The sequence below is a fragment of the Rhinoraja longicauda genome, chromosome 30 (assembly GCF_053455715.1).
Source record: "Rhinoraja longicauda isolate Sanriku21f chromosome 30, sRhiLon1.1, whole genome shotgun sequence".
Lineage (NCBI taxonomy): Eukaryota > Metazoa > Chordata > Chondrichthyes > Rajiformes > Arhynchobatidae > Rhinoraja > Rhinoraja longicauda.
In genome coordinates, this window is record NC_135982.1 from 1,022,435 (window position 1) to 1,048,934 (window position 26,500).

At 44.1% G+C, this 26,500-nt stretch overlaps 1 protein-coding gene across 1 annotated transcript in view; it reads left to right on the top strand.

The window, feature by feature from the left end:
- The first annotated feature begins 1,512 nt into the window (after positions 1-1,512).
- Positions 1,513-26,500, top strand: part of wrap73 (WD repeat containing, antisense to TP73) — a 99,003-nt gene continuing 74,015 nt past the window's right edge. The window contains exons 1-3 of the mRNA XM_078425676.1: positions 1,513-1,654; positions 5,761-5,913; positions 24,618-24,734. Of these exons, the coding sequence (XP_078281802.1) occupies positions 1,586-1,654; positions 5,761-5,913; positions 24,618-24,734 (339 nt within the window). The 5' untranslated portion in view covers positions 1,513-1,585. The remainder of the gene's footprint in view (positions 1,655-5,760; positions 5,914-24,617; positions 24,735-26,500) is intronic.

Genomic DNA, 26,500 nt, shown 5'->3' on the forward strand with positions numbered 1-26,500 from the left:
AAACGTAGAATAGATCATTGTTAAGGAGAAGGTGACAATGAAGCACAGAGAGATAACATTTAATCAGGGGGACATTTAATCAGTCAGACTAGTCGGAGAACTAGGAAGGGGAGAGATGGCGAGAAAGGGAAAACAAGGGTTGCTTGAATTTAGAGAATTCAATATTCATACCGCTGGGCTGTCAGTATTCTGCTTGAATTAAATATATATTAATTGTCTTCACATGTTGAAAGGAGCTTCTATCTCTAATCACAATGTAATTTATAATTTGCATATATTTGGTTGATCAGTTTTTCAGATCGCTCCATCCCAGTATATAGACCTTGTTATATTCAAAGCCACAGCTAAATTACGGTCATCTCATCTTACATTTGAAAATAAAAACCCTCATCTTGCTTGTATCTTTTTTTTTGTAGAAGGGCAACACTGTTTTTCAAGCTGGCCACACTTGTTCTGAGAATGTGAAAGTGAATCTTGAACAATTTCAGACTTCGACATTGGCAGGGAAACACAAGATTTTGACTTGGAGTGCAGTGATGAACTTGGGGAACATGGTATTTTCACATCTCTGCTCTTTACTTCCTAAGATGATCTTCTTGGTGTCACTGCAGGCTTGAAGAGGGGGTGTAATGCAGTTTAATAGTCAAATCATTCTAACAATGTTGAAATGATCATATCTTTTATTTATAGCTCTTGAAGGTGTAATTCAAATACTTTAAAAAAAATATTTGAGAAGTCATATTTTCACATTTCGTTCTGTCATTATTAGGAATTATCAGTCATAAATGAAGTGAACTTTAGATAACATATTTGAAGATTGGACAAAATATATGGACGCATTGCTGCAGTGGAACGATTTATGGGTGGTCGTGATACCAGATTTGAGTTGCTTTTATATGCTACAATATCTCATTGTGTCTGACGAAAGGTCTTTGACGTTAAACGTTAATTCTGCTTCGCTTTCCATAGAAGCTGCCTGGCCTGCTGAATATTTCCAATGTTTTCTGTTTTGGTATCAGGCTATGTAACTGGATCGTCACTATGAAATGAGGGACTTAGTACAGGCACGAGATCCTATCCCATACGGTAAATGGGTAATCGCTGTTTGTCTCCATACCTGAGAGGACACCTGCATGAAGTGGACAACCCGTAGCCTCGCAGTTTACCGCCAAGCACCGCAAACTACAACCCCCAGAGTGCATTGACAACGGCTTCCGGCGCTCTACCCAATATGATTGGTGAATACACCGGTCAATCAGCGGTCGACGCTGTCTCTCCTCTGCCGGATTGGCTGATCCTGATCCCGCCCCCATCAATCCCCGCTCGGAGTCTCAACGGCTTTCGACAGCGGGAACGGCTTGGGCATTGGCCTGGTCTCTTACAGTGCAGTGGAGAGTGAGAGGAGGGACAGGACGGGGGAGAGTGAGAGTGACAGGGACAGGGGGAGGGCGAGGGCGAGAGTGAAGGGGCAGGGGCAGGGACAGGGGTTGGGGGTGAGAGGGACGGCAGAGAGTGAGAGGAACAGGGGAGAGTGAGAGGGCAGGGAATCGAGAGAGCCCAGGCCCAGAAGGCTGTTTACGTTGACATGAATTTCTCCGAACTGTTTAAACAGTCGAACCAGTTATGCAGACTGTCTCCTGATGGAAGATACTCGGTAAGCGCATCAATGTCCTTCTGGCCTGGATCTCTTTTAAGCTTGCAGTTCTTTCGGTGTTGTCATGTCTGCCCATAGAAGAGTGATAACTGGGAAGACCCCTTCGCTGTGAAGTTGTGTGGGATTGGATTAAACAAGCTGGCGTGCTTTTTGCTCATGGCAAACCCCGTGATAGTCTGAAGGATGTCGACCCGAAACGTCACCCATTCCTTCTATCCAGAGATGCTGCCTGTTCCGCTGAGTTAGTTACTCCATCATTTTATGTCTATCTTCCGTGTGATAACGAATATATTCCTTGAAGTAAGAGAAGATTGGTCAAGATAGTGTAACAGATTTGTTAGTTTAGACTTTTGGAAAGCTGAAGGCGAACCATAGTAGAACCATAGTATGGAATTAAGAGAACGGTGCTGGAACATTATAAAACTGACACATTTTATATTGTTCCAGTTACGGGATGTGGTAGTGATTCTTTGACTAGAGGGTGGCATTTCTGCGGAATTCATTGTCATGGACGGCTGTAGAGTCCAACACGTTAGCTATTTCTAAAATGGAGATTGTTAGGTTCTTGATTAGGAAAGGCATCAAAGGTTATGGGTGTTGTGATATAATGGTAGATTACCATTCCAAGTTTCCGGTGGTGCATAAGCTGACAAGCACCACGAGTGCCTTGGTTGCTAATATGGTGACTGCAATATTTGGCCTCCTAGGAGCACAGACGGAAATCATCTCCGACAATGGTCCACAATTTGTTGGAGAACCTTTCAAGTCCATGTGCAGGCAATGGGGAATCACCCATACGACGTCCTCACCTAGGTACCCTCAGTCGAATGGACTGGTTGAGAGAATGGTACGAACGGTGAAATCCGTCATCAAGAAGTCCTTGACAACGGAACAGAGTGTAGCAGCAGCTTTACTCAACTTGCGTACTACTCCGATTGATTCCAAGTTACCGTCACTAGCAGAGATGATGTTTGGAAGACAGATTCGGACATCTCTACCCACTAACCTTGACGCGAACAAGGCATACAAAGGGCAGATGAACTTTGAGCGACTTGAAGAGCGCAAGCAGAGTATGAAGGCGCATTTTGACAATTCGGTCAAGAGACAAGACTTGAAACCATTACACGTTGGACAGAAGGTCTGGATTCTGGATCAAGCAACTCATGTCTGGATACCAGCAGAAGTGAGAACGATCTGTGACGAACCCCAATCAAGATCTTACATCATTGAAACACCAAATGGAAATAGATTAAGGCGGAATCGAGTGCAGTTGAGAGATATTCCTCCACTGGAGAAACCAGGTTTTGGTCCCCACTGCGTCACTCCAGACAGCGACAGGAATGAGACCAAATATGAAGAGGAGGAACGACCGGCACATAATGCTGATGGAGATTATGTGACACTTTCAGGACGTGTTAGTAAGAAACCTGCACGTTACCATTGATAAGTGTTACTAGTGAAGAATTATGGTGTTTATATAAAAAATTGGAGTTTAGTTTGTTGTTAAATATATTTTATTTTATAAGACAAGGGGGATGTTGTGATATTGCAAGGACTACTTTGTTGTATCACAAGGACTACTTTGTTTGCCCGCGTATTAACATGTATATAAGAGAATGACGTGATGTTGGTGGTCACTCTGGTTCCAGGTGGCTGTGGAATAAACAGCCTGGATTTAAGCTCCAGCTTATAAACCTTTTAAACATGTGTACTTGTGGTCCTTCCAGTGTCATAACAAAGGTATAACAGATACCGGACCACGAAGTACAACAATGGGGAGCAGGCAGGAGAATGGGGCTGAGAGGGAGAAATAGATCAGCCATGATTGAATGGCAGAGTACACTCGATGGGCTGGATGGGCTAATTCTGCTACGATGTCTTATGGTGATGGTGAATGTATGTTTTTTTTTAAACTGGACGATCACTTGCAATGCTGTTTTACATTGAATGAGTTCAGTGCAGAATAATATTTGATGTAATTAATGGCCAGTAATCCAGGGGCCTACACTAATGACGTGGAATGTGAGTTGGTAAACTTAATATTGGCGATAATGGTTTAATCCAGGTTCTAGTTTAATTTTCTACTTAAAACAAATTCCAAGTGGGTCATTGGGATTCTTTCTTGTTAATGGATTTGGACAATGGATCTTAATCGGAGTGGGAATTTTGCTAAATTCAAATCCAGTGCCTAAATTGTGTACATGTGAGCATACATTTGCAAATGGCTCAAATCAATTTGCAGATTAACCCTGTGCTGATTGACATACAATCGATCAGAAAAGACTGCATGGCTCAAGGAGAAGTGGATTTCAATTCGTAGGACGCTGGGAAATTGAGGTGCTTTTCCATTGAGATTGCCTAACATGAATCAGGCTGAAATTAATGCATCATAAGAATGCAAAAAAGAGCAATTGGCCACCAGGCCCCACAAGCCTGTCCCTCCATTCCATATGACCATGCAGATCTATGCTGGCCTCAACTTCTCTTCTGAAGAAGGATCTCAACCTGAAATGGCACCTATCTTTTTCTCCCGAGATCTGTCTGACCCGCTGAGTTATTCCAGCACTCTTTTGTGCCAGTTCCTCATAAGCTTCAATTCCTTCGATCTTTCAAATATTTATCTTACTGCTCCTTAAATATGTCGAATGATCTGGCCTCCACTATTTTCTGGAGTTGAGAATTCCAGAGATTCAGTACCCACTGAGAAAAAAAATTCTAAATGACTTTTAAACACCCAGCTCCTTATTTTGTAGCCTGCTCCCCTTGTTAGAGACTCGCTCACTAGTGAAAGCAACAGACAGCTAGAGCTATAGGAAGAAAGCTGGAAAGAGACTGGAGGTAGGACAAAGTTTGTGAGTGATTGACATACAATCGATAAGAAAAGACTGACTCAAGGAGAAATGGATTTCAATTTATAGGACAATGGGGATTTAAGGTGCTTTTCCATTGGGAAGGAGCAAGTGAAAAAGGCTAGAAATGAAAAGGAGACAAAATAGTTTCAGATAAGGAAAAGAGTGAAATGAGAAGCCAGAGCCAGAGTTTATCGGTGGAAGGAGATGGAAATGGGGAGGGGGGGAAGAGGGCAGGAAAGATGGGGGGAAGAGGGCAGGAAAGATGGGGGAAATGGGTTGCCACTGGGGTGGTGGAAGGAACAGGAAACAGAGGGGATAGAGTAGTACTTTGAGAATTCAGTGTACATACCATTGGGTTGTAAGCTACCCAAGCGGGATATAAGATGCCGTTCCTCCAGTTTGCGTGTTGCCTCACTCTGGCAATGAGGGAGCCCATGGCAAAATGGTCAGTGTGGGAAAGCGGAGCTAAAATGGTTAGCAACTGGGAAATCCAGAGTGCAAGTATTTGAAGAAACAATTGGCCTAGTCTACGCTTGGTCTCACTGCTGTAAAGCGGCCACATATGGAGCACTAAATGCAGTAGATGAGGTTTGGAGAGGTGGTTGTGAACCTATCTCGCCTGGAAGGGCTTTATTGTTTAAATTCCTCCAGTGATATCTGTCATTCGGTTGTCACTTTAGTAATTTAACACCACTGCATCATTTCTGACTCGAGAGATTTGGTGAACTCATTGTGTCTTTAATTCAATGTCGCCCATTCTTTCTCCTCTGTTGCTGTATTTTGAATTGAATTTAGAAAAATAATCTTTTCTTATTAGACTCCCATCAACTGATATAACAAAATGGCCTGGTTTAAAATACACACATGTTTCAAGGTGTCAGGTAATAATCCAGCATCTATATTCGCTGATGAAATGGTTCAGCAATTTTGTTGCTTTTACCAATAAAATTGTTATGCAATGGAACACTCCTTTCAGAGGATGTCTCTTTGTGAACTTGAAATATGTCTTGAACTGTGAATATATTTGTAGCTCGCCACCTGCACAGATGTTTCACACATTACACCAGTAGCGGCATCGCTTGTCATTGCTATTTATTTAAAGGCTGATAATATGAAAAATCTGTATTCCCATAGTATCTCGTCCTAAAATATAGCAAGTCTGAATAACCAGTGTTTTGTGCCAAACAGAGAAGGGGAAATTATTAAATTGAATAAAAAATTGTTAGAGTTAAAATATTTGATCTTTCTACGCAGGCAGTTTGTGTCCAATACCGACTGGTAATCCGTGATGTGTGCACCCTGCAGGTGCTGCACTTGTACACGTGCTTGGACCAGATTCAGTATGTTGAGTGGTCAGCAGACTCTCTCTTCCTCCTGTGTGCCATGTACAAGCGTGGACTCGTCCAGGTAACTTGCATCTATGCGTGAGTATTTCTGTTCAGTAAGCCTTTCATTTCCATTCATATGCTTCAATAGAAAAATTATCATATACCTTATAATTTTGTAAGATGTGGACTCCAACACACGTAATCGCTTAATTAATGGAGTGCAAAGTGGTGTGAAATGAACATAAAATTAGGAACAGGAATAATGCATTTAAATACTGGTCATGACCCAGTCAGAATATATTTTTATTTTAAGTATGTTAAATGTACCTGAGAATATGACTCTTTTACGTGTTTATAAGAGTTAGATGTGACATAAGATTTAAATGCCATGGAATGTTCAGTGGTGCATATTTTAAAAATGTGTATTTTGCCAATGTTATGCTGAGAGTAAGGAAGAGGTGATTGACTTCTTGCAAATGAGTTAGGAACATTCATGGAAGAAAATGTGAGCATGGCCTCGAATCTGGCAGAGCTTTCTTTATGCACACTTCATTTGCCTTGGTTCTTTGGTTATCCTTTCTCCACAGAGTCGGCGGTAGTGCTGTTCAAACTGAATTCCAGGATCTTTAGCTTTAATGTACAATGATCCAGAGTGGATGCTGGACTGTTAAAGATTTGTTCTAGAATAGGACGCTTATTCTCCCAGATGACAATATTCAAGGAGTAGAGATGTGGGATGGCATTGGTGGGGGTGGGTGGATGTGATAGGGTGAAATTGGTTCTCCCAGTTTCTTGGCCAATTGTTACCCCTGAGCTATCAAAGGCTGCACCTAACAATAGACAATAGACAATAGACAATAGGTGCAGGAGTAGGCCATTCAGCCCTTCGAGCCAGCACCGCCATTCAATGCGATCATGGCTGATCACTCTCACCCTCAATCAGTACCCCGTTCCTGCCTTCTCCCCATACCCCCTCACTCCGCTATCCTTAAGAGCTCTATCCAGCTCTCTCTTGAAAGCATCCAACGAACTGGCCTCCACTGCCTTCTGAGGCAGGGAATTCCACACCTTCACCACCCTCTGACTGAAAAAGTTCTTCCTCATCTCCGTTCTAAATGGCCTACCCCTTATTCTTAAACTGTGGCCCCTTGTTCTGGACTCCCCCAACATTGGGAACATGTTATCTGCCTCTAATGTGTCCAATCCCCTAATTATCTTATATGTTTCAATAAGATCCCCCCTCATCCTTCTAAATTCCAGTGTATACAAGCCCAATCGCTCCAGCCTTTCAACATACGACAGTCCCGCCATTCCGGGAATTAACCTAGTGAATCTACGCTGCACGCCCTCCATAGCAAGAATATCCTTCCTCAAATTTGGAGACCAAAACTGCACACAGTACTCCAAGTGCGGTCTCACCAGGGCCCGGTACAACTGTAGAAGGACCTCTTTGCTCCTATACTCAACTCCTCTTGTTACGAAGGCCAACATTCCATTGGCTTTCTTCACTGCCTGCTGTACCTGCATGCTTCCTTTCATTGACTGATGCACTAGGACACCCAGATCTCATTGAACTCCCCCTCCTCCTAACTTGACACCATTCAGATAATAATCTGCCTTTCTATTCTTACTTCCAAAGTGAATAACCTCACACTTATCTACATTAAACTGCATCTGCCATGTATCCGCCCACTCACACAACCTGTCCAAGTCACCCTGCAGCCTTATTGCATCTTCCTCACAATTCACACTACCCCCCAACTTAGTATCATCTGCAAATTTGCTAATGGTACTTTTAATCCCTTCGTCTAAGTCATTAATGTATATCGTAAATAGCTGGGGTCCCAGCACCGAACCTTGCGGTACCCCACTGGTCACTGCCTGCCATTCCGAAAGGGACCCATTTATCCCCACTCTTTGCTTTCTGTCTGTCAACCAATTTTCTATCCATGTCAGTACCCTACCCCCAATACCATGTGCCCTAATTTTGCCCACTAATCTCCTATGTGGGACCTTGTCGAAGGCTTTCTGAAAGTCGAGGTACACCACATCCACTGACTCTCCCGTGTCAATTTTCCTACACCCAGCCAGGTTGATAGACTTATTGGCCGAGTCTCGGTGGTCATCTGGCAATACAACGACCTCAGACAACCTGCAGGCATGCATAGCTTTTTCCAACGTTAGATCCGGATCCCTTAGAAGCTCACATCGTAGCTGCTGGTCACGCATGCCAGTTACTAAAATGTCTCTAGTGAGCTGCTCCGTCATTGCACCAAAACGGCACCGCTGGGCGAGATAACGCAAATCAGCAATAAAACATTCAACAGGTTCATCCGGCAACTGTTTTCTTGTAAAGAACCGTGCCCTCTGCAGAATGCGGTTCGAGGGCAGGTCACAAATCTCCCTGAACTTACGTAGCAGGCAAGCGGGGTCACTGGCAGATTCTGCAGGGGTAATCTCCACGTCGTCGTCGCCCAGGACCGCTGGAGCATAGGTGAAAGTTCTGGCTCTCTTCATGGCATCAGGTCCGACAAGGTTGAGTAGGAGGGAGGCTTTAAGGGAGTCAGGATCAGCGCGATGTGCGACGTTGACAAAGTGGGTGAAATCAAACTCAAACGTGTCCCAGCGCTCAGAAATGTCAGCATCAAAGACAAGCTGCGCGGGCTTTCTGCAAGAGGACGCCATGGTCAGAGAGATTAAGCACAAAAAGGCACAAATCAAAAGAAAGAAATAAAACCCGACAGACAGGAGACGCAAGTGTCTTCCACTTCCGACACCATGTAAATTAATACTTCACAAACTCTTAAAGCGTACAACATCTTTTAATGATAGCACAGCGTATTACATACATCTTCAAGCACTGGCTACGTTCCTCTACTGAACTGTACCCAGGAAGGGAAGGCGTTATGATTGATGTTAACTAGGCGGGGTTAATGGTACTGAGGTAACTATGTTATTGGTTGCATATAAACCATCTACACATCCTCAAAAAATTCCAGTAGATTTGTCAAGCATGATTTCCCCTTCGTAAATCCATGCTGATTCGGAATGATCCCGTTACTGCTATCCAAATGCTCAGCAATTTCGTCTTTTATAATTGACTCCAGCATCTTCAGACTCTGATGTCAGACTAACTGGTCTATAATTACCCGTTTTCTCTCTCCCTCCTTTCTTAAAAAGTGGGATAACATTTGCTATCCTCCAATCCACAGGAACTGATCCTGAATCTATAGAACATTGAAAAATGATCTCCAATGCTTCCACTATTTCTAGAGCCACCTCCTTAAGTACTCTGGGATGCAGACCATCAGGCCCTGGGGATTTATCAGCCTTCAGTCCCATCAGTCTACCCAAAACCATTTCCTGCCTAATGTGGATTTCCTTCAGTTCCTCCATCACCCTAGGTTCTCCGGCCCCTAGAACATTTGGGAGATTGTGTGTATCTTCCTCAGTGAAGACAGATCCAAAGTAACGGTTTAACTCGTCTGCCATTTCTTTGTTCCCCATAATAAATTCCCCTGCTTCTGTCTTCAAGGGACCCACATTTGCCTTGACTATTTTTTTCCTCTTCACGTACCTAAAAAAACTTTTGCTATCCTCCTTTATATTATTGGCTAGTTTACCCTCGTACCTCATCTTTTCTCCCCGTATTGCCTTTTTAGTTAACTTTTGTTGCTCTTTAAAAGAGTCCCAATCCTCTGTCTTCCCACTCTTCTTTGCTATGTTATACTTCCTCTCCTTAATTTTTATGCTGTCCCTGACTTCCCTTGTCAGCCACAGGTGTCTCTTACTCCCCTTAGAGTCTTTCCACCTCTTTGGAATAAATTGATCCTGCAACCTCTGCATTATTCCCAGGAATACCTGCCATTGCTGTTCTACCGTCTTCCCTGCTAGGGCCTTCTTCCAGTCAATTTTGGCCAGCTCCTGCCTCATGCCTCTGTAATCCCCTTTGCTATACTGTAATACCGACACTTCCGATTTTCCCTTCTGCCTTTCCATTTGCAGAGTAAAACTTATCATGTTGTGATCACTGCCTCCTAATGGCTCTTTTACCTCTAGTCCCCTTATCAGATCAGGATCATTACACAACACTAAATCCAGAATTGCCTTCTCCCTGGTAGGCTCCAGTACAAGCTGTTCTAAGAATCCATCTCGAAGGCACTCTACAAACTCTCTTTCCTGGGGTCCATTTCCAACCTGATTTTCCCAGTCTACCTGTATGTTGAAATCTCCCATAACCACCGTAGCATTACATTTTTGACACGCCAATTTTATCTCCTGATTCAACTTGTACCCTATGTCGAGGCTACTGTTTGGGGGCCTATAGATAACTCCCATTAGGGTCTTTTTACCCTTACAATTTCTCATTTCTATCCATACTGATTCAACATCTCCTGATTCTATGTCACCCCTTGCAAGGGAATGAATATCATTCCTTACCATCAGAGCAACCCCACCCCCTCTGCCCACCTGTCTGTCTTTTCTATACGTTGTGTACCCCTGAATATTCAGTTCCCAGCCCTGGTCCTCTTGTAGCCATGTCTCAGTGATCCCTACAACATCATACTTGCCCATGACTAACTGAGCCTCAAGCTCATCCACTTTATTTTTTATACTACGCGCATTTAAGTACAACACTTTAACTTCTGTATTTACCTCCCCTCTCACATCGTTCACAATTGGCCCTGCCCTTAATTTCTTTTCCCCTCTAGAACTTCTGTTCCCATTCTTCCGAGAGTCTTTTGCAATATCTCCTGTATTCCCTTTTACCTCATCTTCATATTCACAATTTGTTAACCCCTCCCCCCCACTACTTAGTTTAAAGCCACAGGTGTCACACTAGCAAACCTGCCTGCCAGAATGTTTGTCCCCCTGCTGTTAAGATGCAACCCGTCCCTTTTGTACAAGTCACCCCTAGCCCAGAAGAGATCCCAGTGGTCCAGAAATCTAAATCCCTGCTCTCTGCACCAGTCCCTCAGCCATAAATTCATACCCTCTATCTCTCTGTTCCTGGCCTCACCAGCACGAGGTACTGGTAGCAGTCCAGAGATAACCACCTTCGACGTCCTACTTCTCAGTGTTTTTCCCAACTCTCTAAACTCCCGCTGTAGCACCTCCTTCCTCTTCCGCCCGACGTCATTCGTGCCCACGTGCACAACGACTTCAGGTTGATCGCCTTCCCTCACTAGGATTTTCTGAAGCCGGTCTGTGATGTGTTGAACCCTGGCACCAGGGAGGCAACAGACCATCCTCAAGTCCCTCCTGCTGCCACAGAATCTTCTGTCCGTCCCTCGGACTATGGAGTCACCGACCACTACGGCTCTTCCAGACTTCGGTCTCCCCTGTCGAGTATCCTTGCCAACAGGTCCGCCACTCGGACTGGAAACGCCTTCTGCCCCGACAGTTCCCAAGAGGGTATACCTATTTGCAATAGGCACAGCCACTGGGGTCTCCTGTAGTCCACGTCGACTCCCCCCTGAAACAGTCTCCCACCTTCGCTCGACCTGGACCCTTGGCGTGACAGCCTCACAATAGGTCCTGTCGAGGAAACTCTCGCATTCCCGGATGGCCCTGAGGTCATCCACCTGCCTCTCCAACTCCACCACACGTCCCTTCAGGAGCTGCACCTGGACACAGTTCTTGCAGGTGTAGCTCCCAGAAGCTCCAGCGACATCCCTGTCTTCCCACATCCTGCAGGAAACACACTGCACCAACTTTTCCGCCATCACCTTGTGCCTATAACCAGCTCTGACTTAAAACAATTGTATCCTCCTCACCTCCTCGCCGAAGACTCGCAGCCAAAGACTCGCACTTTTCTCACTGGGCTGCACCCGAACAGGGCTGCACCCTTTTGCAAGTATTGCTTATATCACCAATTAAATTGCCTGATTGTCCAATTTACCTGACTTCTCACTTAAACTAGCACTTACTTTTCTTCTCAGCCAACGGGAGTCCTTGCTCTGCTCCCGGACTTTTCAAATTGACTACTAGCTTCCTCTTGGCGCTCTTTTTAAACTGCCTGTTCAACTGTAATTAGCACTTACTTTTCTGCTCAGCCAACGGGCGTCCTTGCTCTGCTCCCGGCGGCACAGTGACTCAACAGGTCGAACTGCTGCTTCACACTGCCAGAGACCCTGGGATCGATCGTGACCTGTGTGGTGTTTGCACATTCTCTTTGTGAGCGTGTGGGTTTCCTTCAGGTGCTCTTGTTTCCTCTCGCATCCCAAAGATGGTCAGTCGGTCAATTGGCCATTGTAAAATTGCTCCAACGCATAGGGAATGGATGCAAAAGTGGCATAACATTGAACTAGTGTGAATGGGTCATCGATGGTTAACTTGGACTCGGTGGGCTGAAGGGACTGTTTCCATGCTGTTTTTCTAAACTAACAGGCTTTGAACTTCCACTGCCAAAAAAGGAGAAAGGTAATGGGTACTTGAGACCGTCGCCTTCTGCGTGTATCCTTCAAAGTTGCACACCATCCTGACTTAGAAAAATATTACATTGTTGGCAGATCTTCCTGTGTGATCCAATTTATCACCAAGTGTGCAAAATTAGAGCACATTCTATTGGGGTACGGTATTGGCATGGATAGATAACTGGTTGGCAGACAGGAAGCAAAGAGTAGGAATTAACGGGTCCTTTTCAGAATGGCAGGCAGTGACTAGTGGGGTGCCGCAAGGCTCAGTGCTGGGATCCCAGTTATTTACTATATATATATGTGTATAAATATGATACTGGGACATAGAAGCGTGACATAGACACCCAGAAATTAATTGTTGTAAAAACCAATGCAAACACATTTATTTACAAGTTTGACAACCGTCTGACTCTATCAAAAAGAAAGAAAGATAGTTCCACAACCGCAAGTAGTTTTTTCAGGTAATTTAAAATTTACCATAAAAAGTGTTAACATACGTAACATGGTGTCTCAATGGCATTTTATTGCAATGGTAGAACTTCTTTTTTCTAATTCATTAAAGTGTAGTTATACATCCTATCCGTGGCGGTCCACAATGAAATTGGACAGTAAACCAATTTATTTACCGTCAGGCCATTTGACAGGTAGATTTGAGGCAACAGTTTGACAGCGTGGGAATTTTCGCGATGTTTTTGGCCTCCGCCATTACATGTAAAGTGGGCTCCAAACCCAGATATTCAACCCACAAACCAGATATGCATCTCCCTTACATTTTCAAAGAATGCCCACACACTTTTCGCAAAAATCCACGTAACCACTTAATTTTAATTTTTTTTTAATACGGCTCTTAGTAAACTGGAAGTAAATCCGGTTTATTCCTTGTTACAGTGAAGCTTGGTTTTCAAGTAACCCATACAAGGTGTTATAGTTCAAAACTCTCAAGTACTTACCGACTTGTCAGTGATTTCAGCGAAAATTAAGACGCCGGAGAAGCATTGACAGCGTGGGAATTTTCGCGATGTTTCAGAAGGGTGTAATCTCAACCTGAGTCGGCTAGTATTTCCCCCAAAATACATTTAAAATACAAACAAAATCTTACCTTTCAAAACGCAAACAAGATGGTGTCTGATGGGCAGCTTTCATTAGGAAGATAACGCTGGACAATTGAACGTCTCCTGTATTTAACCAGCAGATGCTCCGAAGACACAAAGGGTCATCAGGCTGCAGCACCATCAGCAGAAAACTGACAAACTACACTTACACTTACTTATAAAATGTTTTTTATAAAACTTATAAAACTTATAAAATGTTTTTATAAGTTGACAAATCACCAGACATGAAAACAGCGGGTTAATGATGCCTGCTTATGTACGTAACGATTTGGACACGGAGAACAAAGTAAGCATATTATGTCTCGTTTGCTTTAAAGTATGTTGAGTTAAGAATTTTTGGACAAATATATTTTTTACTTGGCTTGAGCATCATAGAAACAAATGAATATCGATCTGAAAAATATTCATTTTTCATGATTTCCAACGGCATCTTACGTACTTAACTCTCAGGACACGATGAGTTACGTACATGAGCATGATAGTTTTTACTCTTCCCAAATGAATATGTGCAACTAATTTCTCCAAGCAAAGTCGGGTTTGGAAAGGCATATCAAAGGTCCTCAAAAAAAAATTGTTTAGACAAATGTAGGCCATTACGATACGTATATATTTTCACATAAGTTATGATGTGTAAAAAATGTCACATTTTTGTGTCCAATTATGGGTCAAAATCAAAATCAAATGTTAATTTTACAACAGTTGAAGAAAGTCTGGAACCATAAGTTTATATTATGTATTACATGGCTATATGAAGTACCACATACAAGCAAAACTTTTCCCTTAAGTAAACAGAATATACTTTTGCAGACAAATGAAAATAACATTAAAAAATCTCTCCAGTATCATATTTTTATACATATATATATATATATTAATGATTTAGACGAGGGAATTAAATGTGACATCTCCAGGTTTGCGGTTGACACAAAGCTGCGAGGCAGTGTGAGCTGCGAGGGGGATGCCATGAGGCTGCAGGGTGAATTGGATAGGTTGGGTGAGTGAGCAGATGCATGTCAGATACAGTATAATGTGGATAAATGTGAGGTTATCCACTTTGGTGGCAAGAACAGGAAGGCAGATTATTATCTGAATGGTGTCAGATTAGGAAAAGGGGACGTACAACGAGACCTGGGTGTGCTCGTACATCAGTCCGCATTCTTCTGAGGACCAGATCCCAGGCATCCAGGTCTGGTGACGCAGAGGTCGACAAGAAGTCCAGATACGACCTTGACAAGGCCATCAAAAAGGCCAAAAGGGACTTGTGCTCCAAGCTGGAGGATGGGGCGGATGTTCGGCAACTGTGGCAGGGCTTGAATGCCATCACCTTCTAGAAGGTGAAATCAGGAGGCAGCTCAAGCGACAGCGAAGCATCACTCCCTGACGAGCTCAATGCGATCTACGCACGCCTTGATAGGGAGAACACTGATGTGCCTTCCCGAGTTCCCGTATGCCCTGATGGTATTACAGTCGCAGTCACAGAAGCCGACGTCAAAAGATCCTTCTACGGGGTGAACACTTGGGAAGCATCTGGACCTGATGGTACACCCGGTGAAGTTCTCAAAACCTGTGCAGACCAACTGGCTGGAGTTTTTGCGGACATTTTCAACCTCTCATTATTGAGTTCTGAGGTTCCCACGTCTTTAAGAGGGCATCAATAATACCGGAACCCAAGAAGAGTAAGGTGACGTGCCTCAACGACTATCGACCAGTGGCGATGAAGTGCTTTGAGAGGTTGGTTATGGTGCATATCAACTCCTACCTCAACATGAACCTCGACCCACTTCAGTTTGCCTACCATCACAACAGGTCAACGGAGGATGCGGTCTCACTGGCTCTCCACTCCGCACTGGATCACTTGGACAATAAAATCACTTACATCAGGCTGTTGTACAGCTCAGCATTCAATACCATCACCCCCTTCAAGCTGGTTACCAAGCTCACGGAACTGAGTCTCTGCGCATCCTTCTGCAATTGGATCTTCGACTTCCTCATCCACAAACCACAGCCTGTTCGAATTGGCAGAGATACTTCTTCCTCATTAACAATCAGTACGGGAGCACCTCAAGGCTGCGTGCTCAACCCCTGCTCTACTCACCATACTCATGACTGTTTAGCCGGGCAAACTCCATCTTCAAATTCGCCGACGACACCACCGTTGTTGAACAAATTACAGATGGTGATGAGTCAGAGTATAGAAGTGAGATCGACCGATTGACCAAATAATAATAATAATAATAATGCATTTTATTTATATAGCGCTTTTCATATACTCAAAGACGCTTTACAGAGATTTTGAGAACATAGGGAAATTAATAAATAGATAAATAAGTAAATAAATAAATGAACAGAGAAAGGAGACAGAAGGTGAGGTGACCTTCAGTGGTTGAAGGCAGTACTGAACAGGTGAGACTTCAGTGATGTTTTGAATGTGGTGAGTGTGGAGGAGTCTCTAACGGTTTGGGGTAGTGAGTTCCATAGGGTGGGAGCAGCGATGGAGAAAGCCCTGTCCCCCCAGGATCTGAGTTTGGTCCGGATGTGGGGGGATAGGAGATTGGCAGCGGCAGAGCGGAGGGTGCAGGTGGGAGTGTGCCTGTGGAGGAGGTCGGTCAGGTAGGATGGGGCCAGGTTATGGAGGGCTTTGTATGTTATGAGGAGGATTTTGTACTGGATTCTCTGGGGGATGGGGAGCCAGTGGAGTTTATAAAGGACGGGGTGATATGGTCACGGATCGTGGTGTGTGTGAGTAGACGGGCAGCGGAGTTTTGAATGTATTGAAGTTTATTGATATTTTTGAGGGTGCGCCATAGAGGAGGCTGTTGCAGTAGTCCAGACGGGAGGTGATGAAGGCGTGGATGAGGGTTTCTGCAGCTGTGGAGGAGAGGGATGGACGGAGACGGGCAATGTTTTTGAGGTGGAAGAAGGCTGTCTTTGTGATGTGTTTGATGTGTTTGTCGAAGGAGAGGTTTTGATCAAGGATGATTCCAAGATTCCGGATGTGAGGTGAGGTGGATACTGGGAGACCATCAATGTTGAGGATGAAGTTTTGGGTGGATTTGGTGAGCGTTTTTGGACCAATGATGATGATTTCAGATTTGTTGCAATTGAGTTTGAGGAAGTTTGATTGAAGCCAAGATTTTATTTCAGTGATGCAGTTTGTCAGTGTAGAGTGTGTGGTGGGGGAGATTGACTTGGTGGAGATGAGGAGCTGGATATCATCGGCGAAGCAGTGGAAGTTGAGACCATGACGGCGGATTAATTGACCAAGGGGGAACAGGTAGAGGATGAAGAGGAGGGGGCCAAGGACTGAGCCTTGGGGGACACCTTGGGGGAGAGGAGCGGTGGGGGATTTACAGTTGTTAATGGAGATGAACTGGTGTCTGTCAGAGAGGTAAGATTTGAACCAGGATAGGGCAAATGGTGCCAGCACAACAACCTGGCTCTCAATATGAGTAAAACCAATGAACTGATGCTGGACTTTGAATTCAATTGAATTGTATACATTTTATTAGCTAAGTATGTATACTTACATGGACTCACATGGACTCCACTGACTCCACAATAACCACTGACTTCACTGATATACTCAACTGCTTTAACCTCACTCAACATGTCAATTTTCCCACCCATAACCGTGGGCACATTCTGGACCTTGTCTGCTCCACTAAATCTACATCACCTCTCTGGCTCCGACCTCACCCTCTCCGACCACTTAGCCATCACCATGACCGTCAACATTCCCACCCCAGCACCAAGGCAAAAACGCATAATCAACTTCCGTAAGCTAAACTCTGTTTCACCTACCTCGCTCTCATCCTCCCTCGCCGAAAAAATGTCCGCCTCTCCCTTCGTTGACCTCCACAACCCCTCTGACCTCACTGACTACTACAACCACACTCTCTCCTCCTGCCTCGACCAGCTTGCACCAATAAAAACCAAAACAGTTTCCTTCACCCACTCTGCTCCCTGGTTTAACCCCGAACTCCGCATGATGAAAACCCATGCCCGCCAACTTGAAAGACTCCGCAACAAAACAGGTCTCACAATCCACTCCCAAGCCTACAAAGACCACCTGCAGCACTGCAAAGATGCCCTCTCCCGCGCCCACTCCACCTACTACTCTCAAATAATTCACTCTGGCTCCGGAAACCCAAAAGCACTCTTCTCTACAATAAACAAACTCCTCAGCCTCCTGGACACCACCTCCCAGTCATTGACAGTCGACAACTGCACCTCTTTCCTCTCATTCTTCCAAAGCAAAATAGACAACATCTACAGCAGCTTAACCACCACCGCACCTGCTCCCCCTCAAACCACCTGCCCCCCCCCTTATCCTGTCAACCCCATGTCTCAGTTCTCCCCAGTCTCCCCTACCGACCTCACTGAACTCACAGGAATGAAAACTGCCACCTGCTCTCTGGACCCCATCCCCTCCAGCTTTGTCAAGGCCTGCCTTCCTGCTCTCTCTCCACTTATCACTGCAACAATAAACTCCTCCCTGTTTTCCGGCATCGTCCCACCATCCCTCAAAATCGCTGCTGTCATCCCTATTCTGAAAAAACCTGGACTCAACCCTGACACCCCAAACAACTTCAGACCAATCTCCAACCTACCCTTTTTATAACCATATAACCATATCACAACTACAGCATGGAAACAGGCCCGTTCGGCCCTACCAGTCCACGCCGACCACTCTCTCTGACCTAGTCTCATCTACCTGCTCTCAGACCATAACCCTCCAATCCCCTCTCATCCATATACCTATCCAATTTACTCTTAAATAATAAAAGCGAGCCTGCCTCCACCACTTCCACCGGAAGCCCATTCCATACAGCCACCACCCTCTGAGTAAAGAAATTACCCCTCATGTTACCCCTAAACTTTTGTCCCTCAATTCTAAAGTTATGTCCCCTTGTTGGAATCTTCCCCACTCTCAAGGGGAAAAGCCTACCCACGTCAACTCTGTCCGTCCCTCTTAAAATTTAAAAAACCTTTGTCAAGTCCCCCCTCAACCTTCTACGCTCCAAAGAATAAAGACCCAACCTGTTCAACCTCTCTCTGTAGCTTAAGTGCTGAAACCCAGGCAACATTCTTGTAAATCTCCTCTGTACCCTCTCCATTTTGTCGACATCCTTCATATAATTTGGCGACCAGAACTGCACACCATACTCCAGATTCGGCCTCACCAATGCCCTGTACAATTTTAACATTACATCCCAACTTCTATACTCGATGCTCTGATTTATAAAGGCAAGCATACCAAACGCCTTCTTCACCACCCTATCCACATGAGATTCCACCTTCAGGGAACAATGCACAGTTATTCCCAGATCCCTCTGTTCCACTGCATTCCTCAATTCCCTACCATTTACCCTGTACGTCCTATTTTGATTTGTCCTACCAAAATGCAGCACCTCACACTTATCAGCATTAAACTCCATCTGCCATCTTTCAGCCCACCCTTCCAAAAGGCCCAAGTCTCTCTGTAGACTTTGAAACTCTACTTCATTATTAACTACACCACCTATCTTAGTATCATCTGCATATTTACTAATCCAATTTGCCACACCATCATCCAGATCATTAATGTAAATGACAAACAACAGTGGACCCAACACAGATCCTTGGGGTACTCCACTAGACACTGGCCTCCAACCTGACATACAGTTGTCAACCATTACCCTCTGGTATCTCCCATTCAGCCATTGTTGAATCCATCTTGCAACCTCACTATTAATACCCAACGATTTAACCTTCTTAATCAACCTACCATGTGGAACCTTGTCAAATGCCTTACTAAAGTCCATATAGACAACATCCACAGCCTTGCCCCTATCAATTTCCCTGGTAACCTCTTCAAAAAATTCAAGAAGATTAGTCAAACATGACCTTCCAGGCACAAATCCATGTTGACTGTTTCTAATCAGGCCTTGTTTATCCATATAATTATATATATTGTCCCTAAGTATCTTTTCCATTAATTTTCCCACCACAGACGTCAAACTAACAGGTCTATAATTGCTAGGTTTACTTTTAGAACCTTTTATAAACAAAGGCACAACATGCGCAATGCGTCAATCTTCCGGCACCATCCCCGTTTCTAATGACGTTTGAAATATTTCCGTCATAGCCCCTGCTATTTCTGCACTAACTTCCCTCAATGTCCTAGGGAATATCCTATCAGGATCTGGAGACTTATCTACTTTTATATTTTTCAAAAGTGTCCGTACCTCCTTTTCTTTAATCCTCATAATTTCCATCACTACTCTACTTGTTTCGCTTACCTCACATAATTCAATATCCTTCTCCTCGGTGAATACCGAAGAAAAGAAATTGTTTAATATCTCCCCCATTTCTTCCGGCTCAGCACATAGCTGTCCACTCTGACTCTCTAATGGACCAATTTTATCCCTCGCTATCCTTTTGCTATTGACATATCTGTAGAACCCCTTGGGGTTTACTTTTACATTACTTGCCAAAGCAACCTCATATCTTTTTTTCGCTTTTCTAATTTCCTTCTTAAGATTCCTTTTACATTCTTTATATTCCTCAAGAACCTCATTTACTCCCTGCCGCTTATATTTATTGTATATCTCCCTCTTTTTCCGAACCAAGTGTCCAATTTCCCTGGAAAACCACGGCTCTTTCAAATTATTATTCTTTCCTTTCCACCAAACAGGGACATAAAGACTCTGTACTCTCAAAATTTCACCTTTAAATATCCTCCATTTCTCTATTATATCCTTTTCATAAAACAAAATGTCCCATTTCACTCCTTTTAAATCCTTTCTCATCTCCTCAAAATTAGCCTTTCTCCAATCCAAAATCTCAACCCTTGGTCCAGATTTGACCTTCTCCATAATTATATTGAAACTAATGGGCATTGTGATCACTAGACCCAAAGTGCTCCTCAACACATACCTCTGTCACCTGACCCGTCTCATTTCCCAACAGGAGGTCCAACACTGCCCCTTCTCTGGTAGGTACCTATACGTATTGCTGCAAAAACTATCCTGCACACATTTTACAAACTCCAAACCATCCAGCCCTTTAACAGAATGTGATTCCCAGTCTATGTACGGAAAATTGAAATCACCCACAATCACTACTCTGTGCTTACTACTAATATCTGCTATCTCCTTACATATTTGCTCTTCCAATTCTCGTTCCCTATTTGGCGGTCTATAATACACCCCTATAAGTGTTGCTAAACCTTTCTCATTTTGTCCAAAGTTTTGGAACGCGCTGTAGCCTCTCAACTCAAACATCACCTCTCTGCCAATAACCTGTATGAAACATTCCAATCCGGATTCCGCTCCAACCACAGTACTGAAACTGCACTCCTCAAAATCACCAACGACCTTTTCCTCTCCTCTGACGCTGGCAACCTCAACATTCTCATCCTACTCGACCTCAGCGCCGCCTTTGACACCATCAATCACTCCATCCTCCTCACCCGACTTGAAACCACCTTTAACATCACCGGCACTACCCTTTCCTGGATCAAATCATACCTCTCCGACAGGCACCAGTTCATCTCCATTAATAACTGCAAATCCCCCACCGCTCCCCTCCCCCAAGGTGTCCCCCAAGGTTCAGTTCTCGGCCCCCTCCTCTTCATCCTGTACCTGTTCCCCCTTGGTGAATTAATCCGCCGTCATGGTCTCCAATTCCACTGCTTCGCCGATGATATCCAGCTCCTCATCTCCACCAAGTCAATCTCCACCGCCACACACTCTATCCTGACAAACTGCATCACTGAAATAAAATCTTGGCTTCAAATCAATTTCCTCAAACTAAACTGTGACAAATCCGAAATCATCATCATTGGACCAAAAACGCTCACCAAATCCACCCACAACTTCACCCTCAACATCGACGGTTTCTCAGTATCCACCTCCCCTCACATCCGGAATCTTGGCATCATCTTTGATCAAACCCTCTCCTTCGACAAACACACTAAACACATCACCAAGACAGCCTTCTTCCACCTCAAAAACATCGCCCGTCTCCGTCCATCCCTCTCCTCCAGAGCTGCAGAAACCCTCATCCACGCCTTCATCACCTCCCGTCTGGACTACTGACGAGATGTATCCCAGGATGCTGAGAGAGGCAAGGGAGGAGATTTCAGAGCCTCTCTTGCAACAGGGGATGTACCGGAGGACTGGAGGATAGCTAATGTGGTGCCATTATTTAAAAAGGGCAGTAGGGATAAACCTGGGAACTACAGGCCGGTGAGTCTGACATCGGTGGTGGGGAAGCTGCTAGAAAAGATTCTGAGGGACAGAATCAGTCTTCACTTGGAGGATCGAGGGTTAATTAAGGATAGTCAACATGGCTTTGTTAATGAAGATCGTGTCTGACTAACTTGATTGAATTTTTTGAAGGGGTGACCAAGGAGGTAGATGGGGGTAGTGCAGTGGATGCGGTATACATGGATTTCAGTAAGGCTTTTGACAAGGTCCCACACAGGAGACTAGTCAAGAAGGTAAGAGCCCATGGGATCCAGGGCACCTTGGCAAAATGGATAAAAAAACTGGCTTAGTGACAGAAGGCAGAGGGTGATGGTAGAAGGTTGCTTCTGTGACTGGAGGCCGGTGTCCAGTGGGGTGCCGCAGGGATCGGTGTTGGGTCCCTTACTGTTTGTAATCTACATTAATGATCTGGATGTCAACGTACAGGGCATGATCAGCAAGTTTGCAGATGACACAAAGTTGGGGGGGTGGTGAATAGCGAGGAAGGGATCTGCAAGCTGCAGGAAGATATAGATGAGATGGTCAGATGGGCGGAGCAGTGGCAGATGGAATTTAATCCTGAAAAGTGCGAGGTGATGCACTTTGGCAGGAATAACTTGGAGAGGGAGTACACCATGAATGGAAGGACCCTAGGGAAGACAGGGGTACAGAGGGACCTTGGAGTACAGGTACACAAGTCCTTGAAGGCAGCAGGACAGGTGGACAGGGTGGTCAAAAAGGCATATGGGTTACTGGCCTTCATTAGCCGGGGCATCGATTATAAAAGTACGGGGGTAATGATGGAATTGTACAGAACACTGGTGAGGCCATAGCTGGAGTATTGTGTACAGTTCTGGTCACCACATTATAGAAAGGATGTGATAGCTTTGGAGAGGGTGCAGAGGAGATTCACCAGGATGCTGCCAGGGATGAAGGGCCTCGGCTATGAGGAGAGACTGAGCAGACTGGGGTTGTTTTCCCTGGAGCAGAGAAGGCTGAGAGGAGAAATGATCGAGGTGTACAAGATCATGAGGACCATAGATAAGGTAGATGGCGGGGAACTTCTTCCACTGGTGGAAGGTTCAACAACGAGGGGACATAGATACAGGGTAAGGGGAGGGACGTTTCGGGGGGATGTGAGAAAGAACTTTTTCACCCAGAGGGTGGTTGGAGTCTGGAACTCACTGCCTGGGGTGGTGGTGGAGGCGGGAACACTCACAACGTTTAAGAGGCATTTGGATGGGCACTTGAAATGTTACAACATTCAGGGCTACGGTCCAAATGTTGGAAAATGGGATTAAAATTAGACTGTGTTTGGTAACGGGCGGCACGGACACGATGGGCCGAAGGGCCTCTTTCTGTGCTGTAGGACTCTATGACTATGACTGTAGTAGCTCTGGCACAATGGTGTTGAATGCAGAACTAAAATCCACAAACAAAATCCTTGCATAGGTGTCCTGGTGGTCTAGGTGCTGGAGGATGAAGTGCAGGTCGAGGTTGACTGCGTCATCTAATGATCTAATCATCTAATGAAACAGCAGGGTGTCCAGCAGGGGGTTTGTGATATTTTTCAGGTGGGCCAGCACAAATTTCTCAAGGGTCTTCATGATTGCAGAGGTCGGTGCGACAGGCCTGTAGTCATTAAGAGCAGTAATCCTTGGCTTTCTGGGTATGGGATCAACAGTGCAGGTTTGCAGGGACTGATTAAAAATGTTTGTGTAGATTGATGCTAATTGTTTGGCACAGAGCTTGAGGGTCGAGGAGGAAACATTGTCCGGTCCTGGAGATTTCCGGCTTTTCTGTCTCCTGAATAGCTTTTCCACCTGCTCAATTGCTATTGTTGGTGATAGAGAATTTTGTTAGTTCCAGTATATTTGTGTGCTATTTTGACCTATTGCATATCTCACTGGCAACTATATCATCAGATGCAGAGGTTCTTCTTAAATGTTTCATATTCCTTCTATGATTCTCTTTAAAATCTATCTTTCCACCAAATCTTTAAATGTCTGCTTTGCTATCACTTTGTGTGATAACAAATTGTCTAATGCTTTTTAACAATGCTAAATATACAATGTTATTAATGCAATAACAATTCTTAGGTATTTTTCATGTGTAACTGAATGCAATTAGTAGTTTTACCTTTTCCGCAAATCCAAAGTCTAAAAAGATATGTATGAACCCAATTAATGACTTGAAAATTTAGTTCTCTCGTGTCATCTGAAATTGCTGTAACTTTAGTTTAGTTTAGAGTCCACCGGGTCCACGCTGACCAGTGATCCCCACACATTAACACTATCCTGCACACACTAGGGACAATGTTTACATTTACCAAGCCAATTTACCTACATACCTGTACGTCTTTGAAATTTGGGAGGAAACAGAAGATCTCAGAGACAACCCACGCAGGTCACGGGGAGAACGTATAAACTCCGTACAGACAGCACCCGTAGTCGGGATCAAACCCAGGTCTCGGGTGCTGTAAGGCAGCAACTCTACCGCTGCGCTACCGTGCCGCCTTATCACTTTCTCGGTGATATTGTAGTTCTTCATCAATTTACTAATGTAATAGTCAGAAACATTTGGTACTAGACTCATTCAATAAAATCATTGGGTAAATTGGGTATAATAATGAATAAATGACACCTTGGTCTAATCAGTTTTATTCTCCACAACTGCACATTTCAAACTGTAAATATTACATTTTTAAGTATAAGCAACTGTCATAAATTGAATTCATCTTATGCATTACTGAGTGCAAATCCCTCATAAGTCAGTAGCAAAACTAGAATCGTCAACATTTGCTGTAAATCGTAATTGCAAAGGAATGAAAAGAAAAGTTCATTGTTACCTTTGCAGAGGCACCCAGCGCCAATCTTTCATGGTTTAGCTTGTCTTCTAAAATTGTCAATCTTCTGAAATGTTTTTTTGAGTAGCACTTGTTTCTTGAACTGAATGAAGAACACTGCCTGTTTGATGACTAATTGTTTCCTTTGTTCATGTTTGTGGCTCTTCTAAAAACAGGTCTGGTCCTTGGAGCAGCCTGATTGGCATTGCAAGATTGATGAGGGGTCGGCTGGCTTAGTGGCCTCGCGCTGGAGTCCAGATGGACGTCACATTCTCAATACTACGGAGTTCCATGTAAGTGAGGTTAATTCCCCCACAAGACAGCATCAACTGTTGCTGTCTGTAGCTTTGAGCTGAAATAGGTTTCAAGTTGTAACAGTTGTTAGCTACCACTTGTTCTGCTCATCTTCCACAATAATGCAATTGTGAGGGGATTTAAAAAGCTGCCCAAGATGAAATTTCAACAGGCATAATAAACGCACGACAGTCTGAACTAAGCGCCCTGGACAGTAAAATATAAATAGAACGTTCTCCATTTCACTTATTATACCATGATTTTAAGAACTGCAGATAAACTGCCACACCATTCTTGTGCTTTAAAATACTGTATTAGTGTAATATTTGAATTTGGATATGTAAGTGAAGTTAAGGGAATAAGGTGTGCTGTTTAAAAATTAAAAAAAAGGGCATGATATGTCGTACTTAAGTGTAACTTTTTTTGCCAAATAAAGTGCCATGTATATTGCAATGCAATGTAAAATGCAATGTATATTGCAAATTCCACATGGGTCCAGAGCCCTGAGCAGCTTCACATTTTCTTGCACATGTAAATTTCTATCCATCCAGTGTTTCATGCACCCTGGCCTCGCTACAATGCCTGCTGGTACCCCTATCCCAAGCATGGTTCAAGTTTAAATTTCTGATCCTTGTGATAAACTAATTTGTTATTCTCCACCTTTCTCAAGCCCATAATCACCTAATTTATTTCAGCTGCCCTTTCCCCTCCACCGCAAATTCTTAATTTCACGATTCTTGATATTTACATTTCTCAATCAGGGAGTCTGCATTTGCTGTATTTATTGGTGCTCAAGCAGACTGAATAAAATTAAAAGCTTTGATTAATCTTTTACAGTTGTTCTACCTCAGGAATGATACATACAAAACATAAAAAATAGGTACAGGAGTAGGCCATTCGGCACTTTGAGACAGCTTTCAATATGATCATGGCTGATCATCCAAAATCAGTAACCGTCCCTGCTTTCTCCCCATATCTCTTGATTCCCTTAGCCCTAAGAGCTATATCTAACCCTTAAACATCCAGTGAATTGGCCTCCACTACCTTCTGTGGCAGAGAATTCCATAGATTCACACTCTCTGGGTGAAAAGGTTTTTCCTCATCTCAGTCCTGAATGGCCTACCCCTTATTCTTAAACTGTGACCCTTGGTTCTGGACTCCGGCAACATCGGAAACATTTTTCCTGCATCTAGCCTGCCCAATCCCTTAACAATTTTATATGTTTCTATAAGATCCCCTCTCATCCTTCTAAATTCCAGTGAATATAAACCTAGTCGATCTATTCTTTCATCCTATGCCAGTCCTGCCCTCCTGGGAATTAACCTGGTGAACCTACGTTGCACTTCTTCAATAACAAGAATGTCCTTCCTCAAATTAGGAGACCAAAAGTGCACACAATACTCCAGGTGTGGTGTCACCAGGGCCCTGTACAACTGCAGTAGGACCTCCTTGCTCCTTTACTCAATCCTCTCGCAATGAAGGGCAACATGTCATTTGCTTTCTTTACTGCCTGCGGTACCTGCATGCTTACTTTCAGTGACTGATGTACAAGGACACCAGGTCTTGTTGCACCTCCCCTTTTCCTAATCTGACACCATTCAGACAATAATCTGCCTTCCTGTTCTTGACACCAAAGAGGATAACCTCACATTTATCCACATTATACTGCATCTGCCATGCATCTGCCCACTCACCCAACCTATCCAAGTCACCCTGCAACCTCACAGCTCACACAGCTTTGTGTCATCTGCAAACTTGGAGATGT